The following is a 16,430-nucleotide window of genomic DNA, read 5'->3' as shown; positions in this document are numbered from 1 at the left end:
AATCATGACATCTGTTGAGTGTTGTCGAAACTAAAAGTTTGTGATTACGAGATAAAAAAAAAACTTTGTTCTCTGGTGTTTCTAAGAAGCGAAGCATCACATTATCCCGTATTGCATCTTTTCTTTACAACTTTTAGCAGCCAAAAAATATGGTGAGATGCAGTGTGTAATTTTCTTCATGTCCAATGAATTCTGTTGCACAAGATGAGCAAAGGACAGACACATTATGGAATGGAACACACGTATTCTGTGGATCAGTGATAAAAAGAATTTTTTTCCAATCTTTTTAGTTTGTTTTTCCCAAACTTTCTTTTCCGGAACGATTGTCACTAAAGATTTAAATCTACTAAAATTCCCAACTCGATATCCACTTCATGCCGTACATTTGGGAATCGTTGTACTGTGACGGACGATTCGGATATCCGTAAGTGATAGGGGTAAAAAGGTAGAAGCTGTTTAAAGGTAAAAAACATTTGTTAATAAATTTATCTTAAATATGATGAAATCATTGGTTTACCTGTAAAAAAATACCAAAAGTAGTCCCGAAACGAAGTACGTGTAGAACTTGGGTGAAATTTTTTCCGAAAAGGTTTCCAAAATGTAATTTAGCATCATTCCTACATAATAGAAAGACGACGTTCAATGGTGAGGCAAAAAAAAGTGAGGTTACCCAATTACACATTGGGTTACCTGATATCATATTTGAGAAGAGCAGAGCAGGAAAATAGTGGTGAAAGTACAATATACGCGCCATAGGCCAGAATGGTGCATAGTGGCACAAGAAACCGATAAATAGCCATTTGCACGTATTTAGTGTTCTCCTCTGCAAATCTAAAGTAACGTACACAACCGAAAAAAATAAATTAGTCTTGTAACGTAAGGTTTTTACGGGTACCAGTTTAGTTCATACCGAGTTGCTTATCTGAGATGTTGACTGATCGTTTCTCGATGACGGCATTCACGATCCAAAGGAGAAAGTAAAAGAGAAAACAGAGACAGTGTCCCCACCAGATGATTGGATTGCCCAGTAGGTAGATGACTACTCCCTCCACTGAGAAGAATTGGCCCTATTGAATGAACAAAATAGCTCCATGATACCTTAACTTGATAAAAAAATTTTCTTGCTTTTGTTTTTGTATACCCTGAAATTGATAGGCCACATCCACGGCCTAGATTGGAAATCACTTATTTTTGGTCTAAAGCCAGCATTACCCATAAACATGTTCTTATGGGATTCGATAAATCGCTCCAGGAAACTGAGCTCATATATGGTGTAGCTGACGTTGGGAACTAAACAAAATAAATGGGCGCAACCAATGAAAATTAATATTTTTGTGTACGTAAAAATTTAAAACGTATCTCATTACGGCGTGGATAACGGTTATCGTCGATGTGCCAATAGGCGCGATCATCATGTATTTTGGGATTGCAGGCCACTTCAGCAGATCCGAATCCCCATTCTGGTAAATTTTTCGTCGTAGAAGTAAGGACGCATTTATTATTTGGACTCACCAACCGAAAACTGTGTCGCACAATTTCTAGCACTTCGCCTTCTGCCGCCCCTTCGATTTCGAGACGCCAGAAATCATCATCGTTACCTTCTCCTCTCTTCAAAGAAAAGTTAAAACTGACTTCATTTATATACAAAATTTAAGACAAAATGAAATTAAGGGAATAGACTACGTACCACGCCATAACCAGTGACTTGATACATTTTATTAGAGATGGGCGCCGGTCCTCTATGAACGTGAAGATTGCGTCCTGTTGTTCGATGTTCTATTCGGATCAAATCGCCGTTACGGACTAAATCAATGGGATCTGTAGCATTCCACAGAGGAGAAGATTGATTGTGTCTTTTGATGAACCACCGGTTATTCGGATCCCTGATGTATACGGTGGTAATCTGCTGCTGTCTTGCACCGACAGGATAGAGCTCTCGATGTGAATGAAGATATTGGCCCTCAAGAACATTATTTTTCACTCTGATAACTGCTCCATATGCAACCTCTGAAATTAGAGCGGAGCGCAATAGATTAAGTAAGTTGCACAATTTGATTACAAGGCAATCGCAGATGTGGGAAATCAAACGGCATAAATACCTCGGGGTCCAGTAGAATTGTGGAACATGTTGCCTTTGAGACTCACTTGGAAAGCAGAGCTGTAAAATTCGTCTTCTTCCCCTCCGAGATGGAGAATCCTCAAATGAACGTAGAAAATGGCGACATACAGAGCGACGGGAAGCGCTATCAGACACAGAGCTCTTGCAAGGAAATGTTTGACTGTATATGTCTAAAAAAAATTGCGAAGAAAAATTGTTCGCATTTTAATTTCGTCTAGTATTCCAGTGAAATAATCTCTAAATAATTTGAAGATCTTACCACCGGTCGCGACATATCTCCAAGAATAATCCACAAATCATATATGGCTCGCAGTCCAACCAAGAAAACGAGAAACAATCCGACAAATTTAACGCTGAAAGATCCGGCCATGAATATGCCAGTTGACGACAACCAAAACCACCATAAGAAGCTGAAAGATCTGTCGAACAAACCAACAAAACATATAAATGTAAAATATACAATTACGTTTTCTAGTTAACAGACACATGCATGTGTGTTTCACACTGCACCTTTTTTGTTTGTTAAAATGGGCCATAGAAAAAACGGTAGCCGAAATGAAGAACAGCATCAGTGGGTCAAGAAGTATAAAGCGGTTCAGTACTACCAACGAGTTATCTGTTTAGAATACAAAGAAATTGGTTATCATTATTTACTTTATCCTATCATAGTTAAGTATTAACAATGAATCTATCGCTGCAACCTAATTCCTTCATACTGCACACAGTTGAAAAGCTTTATGAATGGACAAAAAGAATTTTCACAAGGGAGTATGCCTACCAAAAATTAGACAAAGGGCAGTGAAGGTAGACGCTGGTAAAGATGCTGTCATTTCCCAGATGGTCAAGAAGCAGAGTGGAACTACCAAAGCTCCCATAATAGCACATCCCTAAAAAAATGTATTACATTGTTTTTTATTTATTTTTTTTGTAGGTTACCTTCTGGTTTTTAAATGTATTATATTCGAGCAAAAGTAAAAGGAGACAGGTAGGTCAACTTACTATTCGCATCCCCATGTAAGAGGCATCTCCATATTTTTTCCCGACCTAATATTTTAATATTCATGAAAAAACGTTTTCTTTTTTAAATTGCGGAAAAGACGTAATATAATTACTTCAAACCAGAAGGAACCATCGTATCCGTCCAAGTAACCAAACAATGCAACAAGCATCTAAAATTACAAAAATAACGTCACATGTTTTGTTATGCATTTTCGTTCTTGAATGATTATGTGAACGATGATACTTTGCCAAGTGGTGGGTGAACGTCAAAGAAGAAAGTCCGTTGTAGGTATTGGTTGGCATGTCTTCCAAAGTGTGTTTCATCCCAACTGTCGGATAGTGACATAGAAATAGAGAAAAAAAAATCATTACCATGTTGTTGATTCCATCAATTAGATGGACTTACCAGACTTGTTCTGGATAACGTAATTTGTAAAACCGAACAGACACGGTAGCTACCATCAAAAGGGTAAAAATGGTCCACCACACCTTGCCGCCGGTGCCCTCCCTTCAAGATGAGAAAATAATGTCAGTAAATCAACGATTCATATTGCCGCAAGGCTACACCGCTTGCATTTTTGTTTCTATCTCCTTTACTTATACGCACATCAATCATCAGAGATATAAGCACAAGGCTTTTGTAATTATATGATGAAGTGGATCGAAAAGAGGAGCGCTCATGACGAAGCAATGAAATTTCAAGGTGAATAGATACAAGGGTCGGTTACCTGAACTTTTGAGTGAATACTGGCCGACCAAACTGCTGCGAGGCAGATTGCTTGTCGAGAGATGTTTTGATGGGTGGACTTGGCGAGGAATCTACCGCACATGCTGGACTCTGTTTTTCTTTCATGGCTTTTCGGACACGTATACTGAAAATATTGGAAAAAAAGGGGGCATTATGCCAGGGAGAAATGAATATCATTAAGGACACACTACGCTTGTACCACGTGGCACATGCTTTGATATTTGAAAACAACTCTGGATTAACGAAAAATGCATTAAAAATAAATTGTGCAAAGATTAATAACGGCAAAAAGCGGTATTAGCTGTTTAGTTTTCGCTGTTTCCTCATATGAGCTTCTTTACTATAATATGCGGTTTAAGTACAATTTTGGAATCTAGCAAAATATGGCTGATGGAATCACAACCTTTTAAGAAATTGTTAAAGATCTAGAACAGTTTTAGCTTTACTATTTTTGGAGTGAATAAAATATCGTTTTTTCCAACATTTTAGATTGCGCTTACCGTATTTGTATAGTTGGCGTGGCTACACAGCTTCACTTGAAGACCGATGGTGAGGTACTGCTGCCCTTAAGCCCCTTTGAGGAATACATCTTCTGAATGTCCGATACGTGGTACGCTTGGTAGCCTTGAGGTCGTTTTTTACAGTTTTCGTGGGCTGCAAGGTGAATTTAAACATAGCTATTCAATACTTGCAAAAACATTTCGCACACCCATCTTTCACTAGAATACCCTATTGACTTGAAAACATCTTACGAACTAGTGCGCTACTCCCTTTAAAAATGAACTTATTAAATCCAGTCAATCAGAAAATTGTGAAAGGGAGGACTAAGGGAAATTCTGACTTTCCATTCAAGCGTGAAAAACTTAACGACTTGGGATGACGCCGACTGAACGCGTAAAATAATGTCTAGAGATATTTACCATGAAAATCGAGATCTACTGAAGCTTCATAGCTTGCATGATATAACCTCCCTTTTAGCTTAGCATATAGTGCATACACTTAAAGTAGTAAGGCCGGGGGGATATTGGGATTGTATCCTCCGCGTAGCTGGGCACAGCTCATTTGACAGAAAATACATGGTTGACAAGGTTGTCCATTAATCATGGAATCGTGCCATTTTGCATTTATTACTAATTACAGTATGTATTTTTTAATGCCATACGGCCACTCCAGCAACGTCATAACCTAGCTCGCGCATTTTATAGATCATATGAAAAGGGCATTCGTCGGTGAAATGCCGGGTACTCAAACGACAAACATATCCAAATAGTGGTAACTGTAGTATCATAGTAATTGATAAACCATAAGCTAATTATGTTTTATTGATTTATCGGAGCAAGAAGGAGTAATGCAGTGTAATAGTTTGGTGTGTAACTTATCTGCAGAGTGGAAAAATCAATTTAAAAATGGTAAAATCAAAAGAGGTTGAAGAAAAAAATTGCTATTGAAAAAATGCAATAAAATAAGGCAGATAGCGTTAGAATTCCCAAGTGGACAACCAGTGCAAATGGTGCATGGTAGAATTAGTATCCGCATACCTAACTAGTCCATACACAAGTGGAGAGAATAGATAGAAACTAAAGATAAAAGAAAAACTAAATTAGTGGTGTAATCTATAGTCATCCAATATGGACATACTTACCTATAAAACAAAATCAATAGCGTTGCGGATAATACAGCAGCGTAACTCGCGTTGAACAAATTCTTGGGTAGCGAAAGTGGTATGGATTCTATTACGTAATCGAGAAGGATTCCTAAATAAGACAAATATGTAATCCTGAATTATTCGTATTCATTCGGACGTGAAAGTTCATTACCTGACATCATACTAGAGAATAGCAACGCAGGAAAATAATGGTGAAAGTAGAGAACGCGACTCATTCCCCAAAATGGAAGATAATGAAGCAGCCAGCCAAGCCAAAGCCAACCGCAGGCAGACAGAGCCCTTTCCTGCAAAACTAATGGTGAACGGAGAAATCGATATTATCAATACAACAAATTGATGTGAACTACTTGAATAGGAAATCAATTTTTACTTATTTCTCTTGCTGTCACTGTTATCTTTCTTTTTGTACGGACACCAACGGATACCCACAGGATTAAGTAAAACACCATGAAGACCAGGTTCCCCCACCAAATAATTGGATTACCCAATAAATAAACCTGTAATTCACCACCAGAAAAAAACTGGCCCTGTGCGAATAAATAATTTTCTACAAGACGTTAAACAAACGATGTTTCAATTGGACTTCTGTACCCGCAAATTGATTGGCCACATCCAAGGTTTGGACGTTGCTTCTCCTTCTTTCGGCTTCAAAGCCGAATTACCATTAATTAAAACAACGTGCGACTCGATGAAGCGCTGCAAGAAGTTTTTCTCGTAAGAGCGGAACGAAACATTAGGAACTATCGTAATTATATACATTATTTAAGAAAAAATTTAATTCAGAATTCAAAAAATCAATAATAGTTACGGCGAGGAAAAATATTTTCTTCAATATTCCAGATCGCATTAGGATCTCTCCTGTTCGGGTTACACGTTACTTCATCTTGCTCGAATCCCCTTTTCAGAATAAACGTTAACAATTCAATGACAAAAAACGAACGGGCATATTAATGAACACGTCAGCTCCCTACCAGGCAGGAAGTTTTTTCTTTGTGCAAGTCAACGCACACCCGAGATTGTAGTGGATCAAACGAAAACGATGCAGCATTGTTTCCAGAATTTGACCTTCTTCGCCATCTTCTATTTCTAGACGCCAAATGTCATTAGTGTCCCCTACTCCATCCTAGAAAACATTTGTAGAAAATTACAAGAGTGACGAACGTCATGTAGCTACATTGGAGGAATTAGAAATGCTATTGCCAATGCTAACCAATCCGTATCCAGTGACTTGGAACTGTTTGATAGTGATGGGTGCCAAAGACCTGTGCGCATGCAAATTTCTGCCAGTTACAAAATGCTCGAGCCGCAACAAGTCGCCATTTCGCACGAAATCGATAGGTCTCGTGCTATTCCAGCTGGGTGCCAATTTGTTATGCCTTTTAATATGCCAATTGTTGTTGTCGTCCTTGTGCGCGTATGTGGTAATCTGTTGTTGGCTCCCGCCTATTTCTTCGGGGTATAGATGATCGTGAGAATGCAAGTAAGCTCCACTCGTGACGGCGTTTTTTAATGTTAAAAGAGCACCGTATGCCACCTCTACAAATAAAACATTACCTTGTTTTAAACTCATCTTTCTCATAGTAGTAAAGAATAAGCAATAGGCTTACGTCGTGGTGTACTGCCATCATGGAGGTAGTTGCCTTTGAGACCAACTTGGAATGCTGAACTGTAAAATCCGTCACCTGGTCCGCTATTATTTAAAACGGCCAAATGTATGTAAAAGATGCCCATGTACAATAGTGTCGGCATTCCAATCAGGCAAATGGCGCGTGCCATAAAATGCTTAACGGTGTAACTCTGTTTTTCACACGAAAAAATGAGGCAAATGCAAATGTTGACGTCAAAGCAAAATAATGAAAATACCACAGGCCGTGAAAGATCTCCTAGAATTTCCCATAGATCTGCAATGGTGCGACATCCGACAAAGATGACTACAAAGATTCCAACAAACTTGACAGCGACTGAACATGAGAGCATGACACCAATGGAGGACAACCACAACCACCACGACATACTGAAGGGCCTATTTGAATTTGAATTTAAAAAAACGAAAACATCCTTTCACTACAACTATCTTTGAATGGTTACAGGAAAACAGAAAAAACGGTCTAGTCAAACACGGAACAAACCTGTGCCTTTGATTGTGAAATTTGACCATTGAATAGACGGCAGATGAGATAAAAAATAACATCGGAGGATCCAACAGGATAAAACGATTGAGCGTCAACATTCCATGATCTAGTACAGAAAACGTATAGCACAATGACCTCATAATTAGAAGTAATTTGGTATACCCAAAAGGATGAGCAAGCCGCTAAATGTCGCAGCTGGAAGGGAGAAAGTCATTTCCCATACAGTCAAAAAGGAAAGGGGAACTAAAAGGGCTCCCATCACGGCACAGCCCTAAGAAACAAAATTGATTTTTCGTGCAAAAATAATGAAATTAACTTTAATTATCATCGCCAAAGCAAACTTACTATTCGCATTCCCATATACTGGTGTCCTTCGAATTTGTCCCCTGGTTTATCGAAATGGAAGGACCCATTGTAGCCATCGAGATATCCGAAAAGTCCAATCAACATCTAAACATTTAAATAGTGAAGGTCATGTGATTGTCTCGTTTTTCAAAATTCTTCGGATTTAACGTTTACTTTGCCAAGTGGAGGATGTACATCAAAGAAGAAGGTGCGGTTAATGTAGAAGTTTGCATATTTCCCAAAATGTGCTTCATCCCAGCTAAAATTTTTAAATTTTAATCGTTACTTAAGAAATTAAGTTATCGTACGCTATTATGTATTACCAAACGTGATCGGGTTGATCCAACTTATAAAATCTCGTAGCCACCGTCGCTATCATCAGCAGAGCAAAAACCCTCCACCAAATCTTATCGTTACGGCCATCCCTTCAAGGAATAAAATGATTAAAAATTCAATTTTTTTTGCCTCACTCCAAGGCTATGCGTCTGCCCCCCTCGTGATGAAGTGTATCATGACCCATCAATCATCCTCCCGGGTTTTGGAAGAGCTCATGGCAACTTGGCTTTGTAATGGTAACATGGGGTGAGATACGATGGGATGACGAAAATAATGGGGAACTCAAGGTGAAATCTCACCTGAACTGGTCAAGAAGCTTAAAACCAATGGAGTCGATATTCCTCATTTTCTCGATGTTTAGGCCATTTTCTTGGTTTTTTGAGCAGATCAAGGTTGCAGCTGTCATTGTACTACAGCTCCTTGAGGATCAGTCTGTGCAAATACAATAGTTCATCACAAGTTATTAAACTAGTGTAGCACTGAAATTTTACTTGAATTTAAACAAAATTATATGTTAGAAATTAACCGATAAAGAAGTCTGTTGATTTGAAGGCGTACAGACATCCGCGTCATGTAGACTACCTTTCTGAACCCAAATTTAGCAACGTATGCAACGGGATAAATCGACCTTATGCTTTTCGCTTTAGAATAAAAGGTGGTGAAACATAACTACCAAACTAAACCGTTTATCGCCTGAATGTCAACTAAAGCTGTCATGATTTTTTAAAGCAAGAAATCCTGCTTAACCGGTAGGCAAACAAACGGTAACGAAAAAATTCAATTACTTACCAACCGCTTTAGAACTGTGGCGTGACCAACTTCACTTTTAACCCAAAAATGCGAATGGAATACGCTGTATTGCTTTGTAACACTAGCAATGGGACCCGTATAGTGCGCTTGAAGATGCCGACTCAGGATAGCCTGCCTTTTACACGTAGGAGACAGAGGGGGCTAGGCAAATAAAATGTTTTCGACCAATGGACGGCAGCGGTGCCACGTAAAAAGACATGGGCGGGCATGAAGATGAAATGTCGGGAAACAATTGTATTGGGAGTAAACAAAAAATCATGAATTATTCTTATTCTTTTTTGGTTTCTGTTTCTGGTTACTTTTCCATCACTCCTGAAGGCTAAAACAGGATTCGCATGGGTCTTTTATCAACCAGACATTCTACCTTGTCATCAATTGGAATCACTTGTAGTCTTTCTCCCTCTCGTCTTTTTCAACAATTGAGCATAAACCGCATAAACATTGCAGTAAGACCTCCAACTACACCAGTGCTATACCTTCCTTTTCTGGACTTTTCCCTGATCAGACAAATGCAGAAATGAAAAGTGTTTCTTCTAGGTGATTTGAAGCCCTGTCCTGCAAGCTGCAACGCATCATCTGTAAGTCCATCAATATGTCCTTATCCGTTCATAAGTACTTTCCAATAACTGTTTAATAAACGAATTTATGTTTCTGCTCTAACATGTTTCTGATAGAACTTCCTTTCTAAGAATTTTCAAGCATCATGTCCCTTAAAATTGCACTGATTTCGGTCTGATTCTGATTAAAAATTCATAGAGATATCCAATTGAAAAACACTTTTCTGTGTTGCTACGTGTTGTTTAAATATGAAAATTGAATCATATTACTTGTAAAATATTTCTTTGGCGCTTATCTGCCAACGAAAATAACAAAGTGGAACGGAAACTAATTTTGCTAATAAAAAAGCATTGGTTACAATAAACAGCAGTGACTCAAATAACGCTAAACATCAGCTCTGAACCGTGTTCTTTGGATAGGAATTCGGGACGTACGTACCAGTCGTACCGGTACGACTCATGTCTTACGAACTGGACGCGTTGGATAACGGTTCTTCTGTTTTCGTGCCCAACACTTACCCGGTTTTAAAAATGGGTAATGAAATATCGAAACCAATGGTATGTCGCGATTCAAGACCGGGTTCGCACCTCTTTAAACCCCGATTTGCCCGATTTTGACCCACAGTTTTAATGACAAGATGGCCTTACATAAGAATCATCCAACATGTAACAAACTTTTTAAAATGGGTCAAATATATCTAAACTTGACGTCATTCAAACCGTCGATCGCTATCATGCTCAAGTTTTCCGAATGCATTGTCGGTCTCCATGTTTCGCAGCATTGTTAACTCTGGTGCAGCAATAAGTTAAAAGAAAACTTTCTGGCACTTTTGGCAAAGCGAAAAATAAAAGCCTGTGGCTGGGATCGAACTCGGGTCTCCCGATCGTCAATTTGATATTCTATCCACTGGACCTTGCTATAGCTGCATATCGTAAATATTATTTCCGAACTATACAATAGGAATCTAGAAAAATACTTAAAATTTTTTCGACAACAGGTCACAAACAGAACTGAAAAAACATAAGATAAAGTCGAAATTAAGTTAAACTTTCGTTCCCTCAAAAGTAAGTAAACCAATTGTGCTAAGTGTTTTTTATTTTCAAACTTAAGTATAATTTGTTAATTTTTTTGAAGGAAATGAATTATTTAAGATTAGAGTCCTATCATAACTAATGCTTGTTTTAAGCATTTCTTATGCTAAATAATATATATTTTTCTAACTACCATTTTTCTAGCTTAAACTTATTTCAGTAGCTTAATTTTTGTACGCTAAAGGGCAAGCTCGCGAATTCACAGCTTGCGCAAGTTTAATTTTAAGGCGCTGAAGCCACCCCCCAAAACTTAAGCTAACCTAAACGTATCCCTAGCTTGAAATCTGCAAGCTAGCGACGGGGAAGTTTGATGAAGCTAGAATTTCGGCATCGCCAAAACGCAAGCTTATCGTTTCGTACGGGCTCCAAACATGAAGAGTAAATGCGGTTTGTTTGATGATCAAGGCCAATTTCGACCTTTTTCCAAAGAATTTTTAAAGAACATACAAACCGAAATTTGTTTGAAGGAAATCAGCAAATATATTGTTTATCTGAAGTTTTCGCATACAGGAAAATGCGGTTTTGCTGAATACTTCAAGCTGGCGGTATCCTGAGCATAATTTAACGGTTGAAACGAAAAGAAAAATTAATGATAACTCTAATCATCATCAGGAGATGTCAGTTACTACTAAGCAACGACCGCTAGGTGCCGCTTCACGCTGCACTGCCATTAAAAATTCATAGTGTTAATATTCGGCGCTGTACGTCACCAAAAAAAAAACTGCCGGTAAGTTAATTTACTTCATTTTTTGATGAGTTTTAACGCGTGCTTTGTTGCATTTTGAAAAGTAGCTCAGTAAGATAATAATTGTACCGGATATTTAACTGTAAAAAAATCAGGCCTTAGAAGAAATTCGTGTGTGACGTGGATGGTCTTTATTGGATCTGTCGTGACTCGTGACGAATGTCACTCACCATCTAAGCTTTTTCAAACAGGTTCAGTTTTTATAGGTTTGGGCTATTAAAATTCTATTTAATTACTCCCCCCATTTTTCTTTCAATTTTGCTTCACTTCCTGACTTTCTTTTTGTGTAAAACTGTATTTTTCAGGTTCTCAATGGGTAACTGGCTCCTAATACTTACAATATGTGCAGCTGCTGTTCAATCCTGTGTAGCAGTTGATCGTGGCAACTTCAAGACATGTGATCAGAATGCATTTTGCAAGTAAGTTTATCAATGTAGATCTAACACAAAGCCTATTAAATTGTATTTACAATAAATCAATTCTTAGGCGTCAACGTGCTACTCTGCCTGGTAATTCACCATGGGAGATTTTATTGGATAGCTTAAATTCTACTATTAGTAGCCTCCAAGTACAAGTCATCAGTTCCCGCAGCCAAGCAAGACTTCAACTGCAGCTCATTGCTCTGGCAGATTCCACTCTTCACTTTGAGCTTGATGAAGTCAACCCTATTAAGCTAAGATACAGGGCACAGGAATCACTTTCGGGAAGTCCTCAGCTTTCAAGGTTCATTTATTATTGTAAACAACTGTTTTCACATGCATAACCTTTTTCATTTTTTAACCTGTAGTTTGAAAATCACTGAGCAATCCAGTGATTCAATATCCCTCTCATTTGGTGGCACAGGCAAAGCTATTCTGCTTGTAAAACCATTTCGCCTTGATGTCTATGATGGAGATCAACTCGTCATCTCAGTCAATGCTAGAGGCTTGCTCAACTTCGAACACCAACGTGTTCGCAAATCCAAGTAAATATTCAGTATCTCTCACACCTAGTCACATTATCTCACATGTAATGGCCGCATCTTTGGCTCATTTAATATTAATGTTTAAGTTCGTTCTTTGTCGCGGAAGGGAGAAATCATGAACTAATAGTCACCGCTTTATTCTTGTTGAACGTCTAGTCAATTTACATTATACCCAATTTTGTATCATTACAAGTTTAGGGAAATCTGTGAAAAAGATCTTCTGTAATGTATTGAAATTGTTCTTGAAACCAATTGAGATATTTTAGCGTATATTTAGATAGCGTGTGAGAGATCCAGTCTTTAAAGAGCCATTGTTTTAGTTTAACGACTGTGATTGGTCAGGTTGTGGGAAGCCATGTCCTCAGTTGCCCAAACTGTAGGATCTGTTGGCTCATCCTTACCTGGAAAAGCATATTCATGGGTGCTACAATGGCTGCCTTGGTCCAGGTAAATCTCTCAACCTACGATCCTCCCATCCTATAGCAATAATCTTTGCATATTGTGGCTTAAAAACAAAAACTATTCGGTTGATTTCAATCTCAAGTATGTTTAAATAACCTTATACTGTTAGGATAACGCGTACTAGTTTCCCACCTAATCCTTTAGCTTTGGACCAAGGCAGACACCATTTAGTTAGCGCGAATTTTCATTCCGTCCGTCAGTAGATTAAGACAATACTTCGATTGCTTGTAAGTGACATGCCCTTCTTAGTAGAATGCTATTGTAAAATGTAACTTACTTTTCTACTAGTGAGGCTGCTGGAAACGAGGAACCTTCGTTCGAACCTACAGAAGGAGAGACGAAGGCGGAAGCCGAAGAAAAGCATCCAGACGAAAAACCCGTGGAAGGAGAGGAAGAGCCTGGTTTGTGGGAAGAAACATTCAAGTCACACGTCGATTCAAAACCCTATGGCCCCACTTCGGTTGGCGTAGATATATCTTTTCCGGGCTCAAGACACGTGTATGGTATTCCGGAGCATGCAGATACTTTCGCGTTAAAGCAGACCAAGTGGGTGATTAAATTTTTTTTTTACCTTGCAAATGAGAATGACATTTTTTTTTCCTAAAAAAGAAATGGTGATCCATATCGCCTTTACAACACTGACGTTTTTGAGTACGAGCTGTACAATCCTATGGCTTTGTACGGAGCTGTGCCTTTCATGATGGCTAAAAGGTATTTCTATTATAGTACAATGTATGATAACTTATGACTACTGTTGTTGTTTTTGTTCTCCTTGTGATGCGTCGTTTAGGCAACAGGGTACTGTGGGAATTTTTTGGAACAATGCAGCTGAAACCTATGTCGACATCGAGGAGTCATCTTCTGGAAGTGTGGTATCTTCCCTTATGAATCTTGTATCGGGTGGAGGCAATGAGCCACATCAACAAACACACTGGTTTTCGGAGAGCGGAATCATTGATCTCTATATCATGATCGGACCTACACCGAAAGACGTGGTGCGCCAATATGGTACATTAACTGGCAAGACACCTCTACCTCAGCGGTTCGCGCTGGGTTATCACCAATGCCGTTGGAACTACAACGACCAAGAGGATGTACACAGCGTGAATAAAGGATTCGATCTGTATGATATTCCGTATGATGTTCTCTGGCTTGATATCGAGCACACCGATAACAAAAAGTAAGTCTCGTTATTTTTGAAGGTTGTCTATGGTATGCTTTTTCGTTTCGGCTAGCTACCAAGGAGGCTTCACAAAGAAAGCTGTTATCATGTAAGATTATTTTCACGTTTGTTCGGTTTCTAGATATTTCACATGGGACCCGGTAAAGTTTCCGGATCCATCAGAAATGGTACACAACTTGACGGCGAAAGGTCGTAAGCTGGTCACTATTGTCGATCCGCACATGAAACGCGATTCATCCTATTTTTTTCATGAACACTGCGAACAAAACGATTTCTACGTTAAGGATAAAAACGGAAAGATATATGAAGGTTGGTGTTGGCCAGGCTCAGCCAGTTATCCCGATTTTTTCAACCCAGCTGTTAGAGACTATTGGGCCTCTCGATTTGCTCTCGATAAATATGAAGGTAAACAAGTGAATTTGCCAGAATTTAACAATATGCGACACGTATTGAACATGAAACGTACGGACATAATAGGTACGTCATTGGACGTCTACACATGGAATGACATGAATGAACCGTCCGTTTTCAACGGACCAGAGGTTACCATGCCTAAAGATTGTTTACATTATGGCGGATATGAACATCGCGATGTCCACAATATGTACGGCATGATGGTGGTATGTTCGTATTTTAATGCATATGTTTAGTGTAACACATTATAAAATCCCTCTGGCATTGTAGGTGGAAGGCACTATTCGTGGCCAACTTATGCGATCCGACTACAAATTACGTCCGTTTGTACTTTCGCGCTCATTTTTCGCTGGTAGTCAACGATTCGGGGCTGTTTGGACTGGTGATAACATCGCCGACTGGGAGCATTTAGCCATATCTGTGCCCATGCTTCTCAGTCTTTCTGTTTCTGGGATTCCTTTTTGCGGAGCGGATGTGGGAGGTTTCTTTAACAACCCAGACTCGGAATTACTAGCCCGGTGGTATCAGGCTGGTGCTTTTCAGCCATTTTTTCGTGGTCATGCCCACCTTCATACCAAACGTCGCGAACCTTGGCTTTTTGACGAACAGACCAACAAACTAATCAAGGCCAGCATTAAGAAACGTTATACATACCTACCATATTGGTATACTTTGTTCTACGAGCATGAAAAAACCGCTGCTCCACCCATGCGCCCACTCTGGATGGAGTATCCACAAGACGGAGAAACGTTTTCCATAGACAACCAATACCTTTTGGGTAAACTCCGCAAACCCTCGTTTTTTTTTCTGTACGAATCCATAATTGCATTAAACAATTATTTGTCATTTATTGTAGGCGACTCGATTTTAGTGCACCCGGTGGTCCGGTCAGGAGAACAAGAAGTAAGCGTTTATTTCCCTGGAGTAGATACACTTTGGTATGAAATTGAAACCTTCAAAGCTTATGAAGCCCCTGGCTACCAGATGATTCCTGTTACAATTGAAAAGGTATTCGCTTTCTCGGGTAATTACATTTGGATCGCCTTAAACAATATGTATTTCGGTTTGGTAGATCCCTATATTTCAGCGAGGCGGTACCATTGTTCCTAAGAAGGAGCGTGCTCGAAGAGCATCTTCTTTGATGACAAAAGATCCCTATACCTTCATTGTGACTTTGGACAAACAGGTGAACGAAAAATCTTATCAAATAGTCCGTGCCATTAGTAATACCTTGCATATACTCAATTTTCTTCTTGGAATGCAGGGTAAAGCTCACGGTCGGCTTTATATTGACGACGGTCAGTCTCTAGAGTATCAAAAAGGAAGCTACATTATACTGGAATTGAACATGGAAGGCCACACTCTTTCATCCAAGTACCTTAAATCACATATCAGTATCTTTACAAATAAGTCACTATTATTTGGCGTTTCACCTACAGAGTTACAAATCAAGGTGCTTTTGAAACCCCCGAATCAATTGAAAAAATCGTGATTGTTGGACTGAGTCGAGCACCGTCAAGCATAGTAGATAATACCGGCAGAATTTTGGAGTATCGCTATGATGCAACCAGCCAGACATTAGTTCTCAGGAAACCGAATTTCTCGGTTTCTAACGAATGGAGTGTCAATCTCAAAATATAGATTGCCTCCTACTTGATTTTTTTTTCATTTGCCTCCGTTGGGCCCGTTCATTCCTCTAACGGAAGGTCGTGCAAAAAAGAAACAAAGAAGCTTATAATGTAATAACTACAGACGATTTGTTCGAACTTTGTTTCTTTTTGGTCGAAAGACCCACTTTCTGAAATACATGCGATTTGTCAACTGAAACAATTTTGCCTCTATTGTTCAAATATGAATG

At 39.0% G+C, this 16,430-nt stretch overlaps 3 protein-coding genes across 6 annotated transcripts; 1 reads left to right on the top strand and 2 right to left on the bottom strand.

Moving 5' to 3' along the window:
- Nucleotides 1-176: 176 nt before the first annotated feature.
- On the bottom strand, nt 177-4,469 carry LOC130685333 (protein O-mannosyl-transferase 2-like). The gene is made up of 17 exons (XM_057508624.2): nt 4,367-4,469; nt 3,847-3,990; nt 3,525-3,626; nt 3,363-3,447; nt 3,232-3,288; nt 3,119-3,163; nt 2,898-3,006; nt 2,630-2,735; nt 2,379-2,538; nt 2,100-2,289; nt 1,688-2,007; nt 1,368-1,608; nt 1,142-1,290; nt 911-1,067; nt 691-831; nt 518-617; nt 177-452 (listed from the first exon to the last, which is right to left on the bottom strand). The coding sequence occupies exons 2-17, from the start codon at nt 3,969-3,971 to the stop codon at nt 347-349; spliced, it is 2,193 nt and encodes a 730-aa protein (XP_057364607.1). The 5' UTR covers nt 3,972-3,990; nt 4,367-4,469; the 3' UTR covers nt 177-346.
- An 802-nt stretch (nt 4,470-5,271) lies between these two features.
- LOC130685334 (protein O-mannosyl-transferase 2-like) lies at nt 5,272-9,262 on the bottom strand. Its single transcript, XM_057508625.2, has 17 exons — nt 9,135-9,262; nt 8,645-8,777; nt 8,333-8,434; nt 8,184-8,268; nt 8,010-8,114; nt 7,827-7,935; nt 7,662-7,770; nt 7,396-7,555; nt 7,140-7,329; nt 6,743-7,068; nt 6,504-6,655; nt 6,341-6,429; nt 6,124-6,272; nt 5,903-6,059; nt 5,684-5,824; nt 5,509-5,620; nt 5,272-5,443 (listed from the first exon to the last, which is right to left on the bottom strand). Exons 2-17 carry the CDS (start codon nt 8,749-8,751, stop codon nt 5,344-5,346), a joined length of 2,193 nt encoding a protein of 730 aa, XP_057364608.1. The 5' UTR covers nt 8,752-8,777; nt 9,135-9,262; the 3' UTR covers nt 5,272-5,343.
- A 1,295-nt stretch (nt 9,263-10,557) lies between these two features.
- LOC130685323 (neutral alpha-glucosidase AB-like) lies at nt 10,558-16,402 on the top strand. 4 transcript variants are annotated; one of them, XM_057508610.1, is made up of 15 exons: nt 10,558-10,567; nt 11,855-11,968; nt 12,036-12,272; nt 12,337-12,513; nt 12,856-12,960; nt 13,264-13,521; nt 13,585-13,686; nt 13,766-14,155; nt 14,280-14,563; nt 14,636-14,778; nt 14,843-15,350; nt 15,429-15,580; nt 15,645-15,758; nt 15,837-15,946; nt 16,012-16,402. In XM_057508610.1, exons 2-15 carry the CDS (start codon nt 11,862-11,864, stop codon nt 16,211-16,213), a joined length of 2,889 nt encoding a protein of 962 aa, XP_057364593.1. In that variant the 5' UTR covers nt 10,558-10,567; nt 11,855-11,861; the 3' UTR covers nt 16,214-16,402. The 4 variants fall into 4 exon arrangements, with proteins under 4 accessions (XP_057364593.1, XP_057364591.1, XP_057364594.1 ...); XM_057508608.2 differs by lacking the exon at nt 10,558-10,567 and adding an exon at nt 11,645-11,755; XM_057508609.2 differs by lacking the exon at nt 10,558-10,567 and adding an exon at nt 11,668-11,740.
- Nucleotides 16,403-16,430: the final 28 nt, after the last annotated feature.

Source organism: Daphnia carinata, chromosome 3, assembly GCF_022539665.2.
Source record: "Daphnia carinata strain CSIRO-1 chromosome 3, CSIRO_AGI_Dcar_HiC_V3, whole genome shotgun sequence".
Classification (NCBI taxonomy): domain Eukaryota; kingdom Metazoa; phylum Arthropoda; class Branchiopoda; order Diplostraca; family Daphniidae; genus Daphnia; species Daphnia carinata.
Note: the sequence above shows the minus strand (reverse complement) of the source record. Positions and strands in the feature narration are given on the sequence as shown.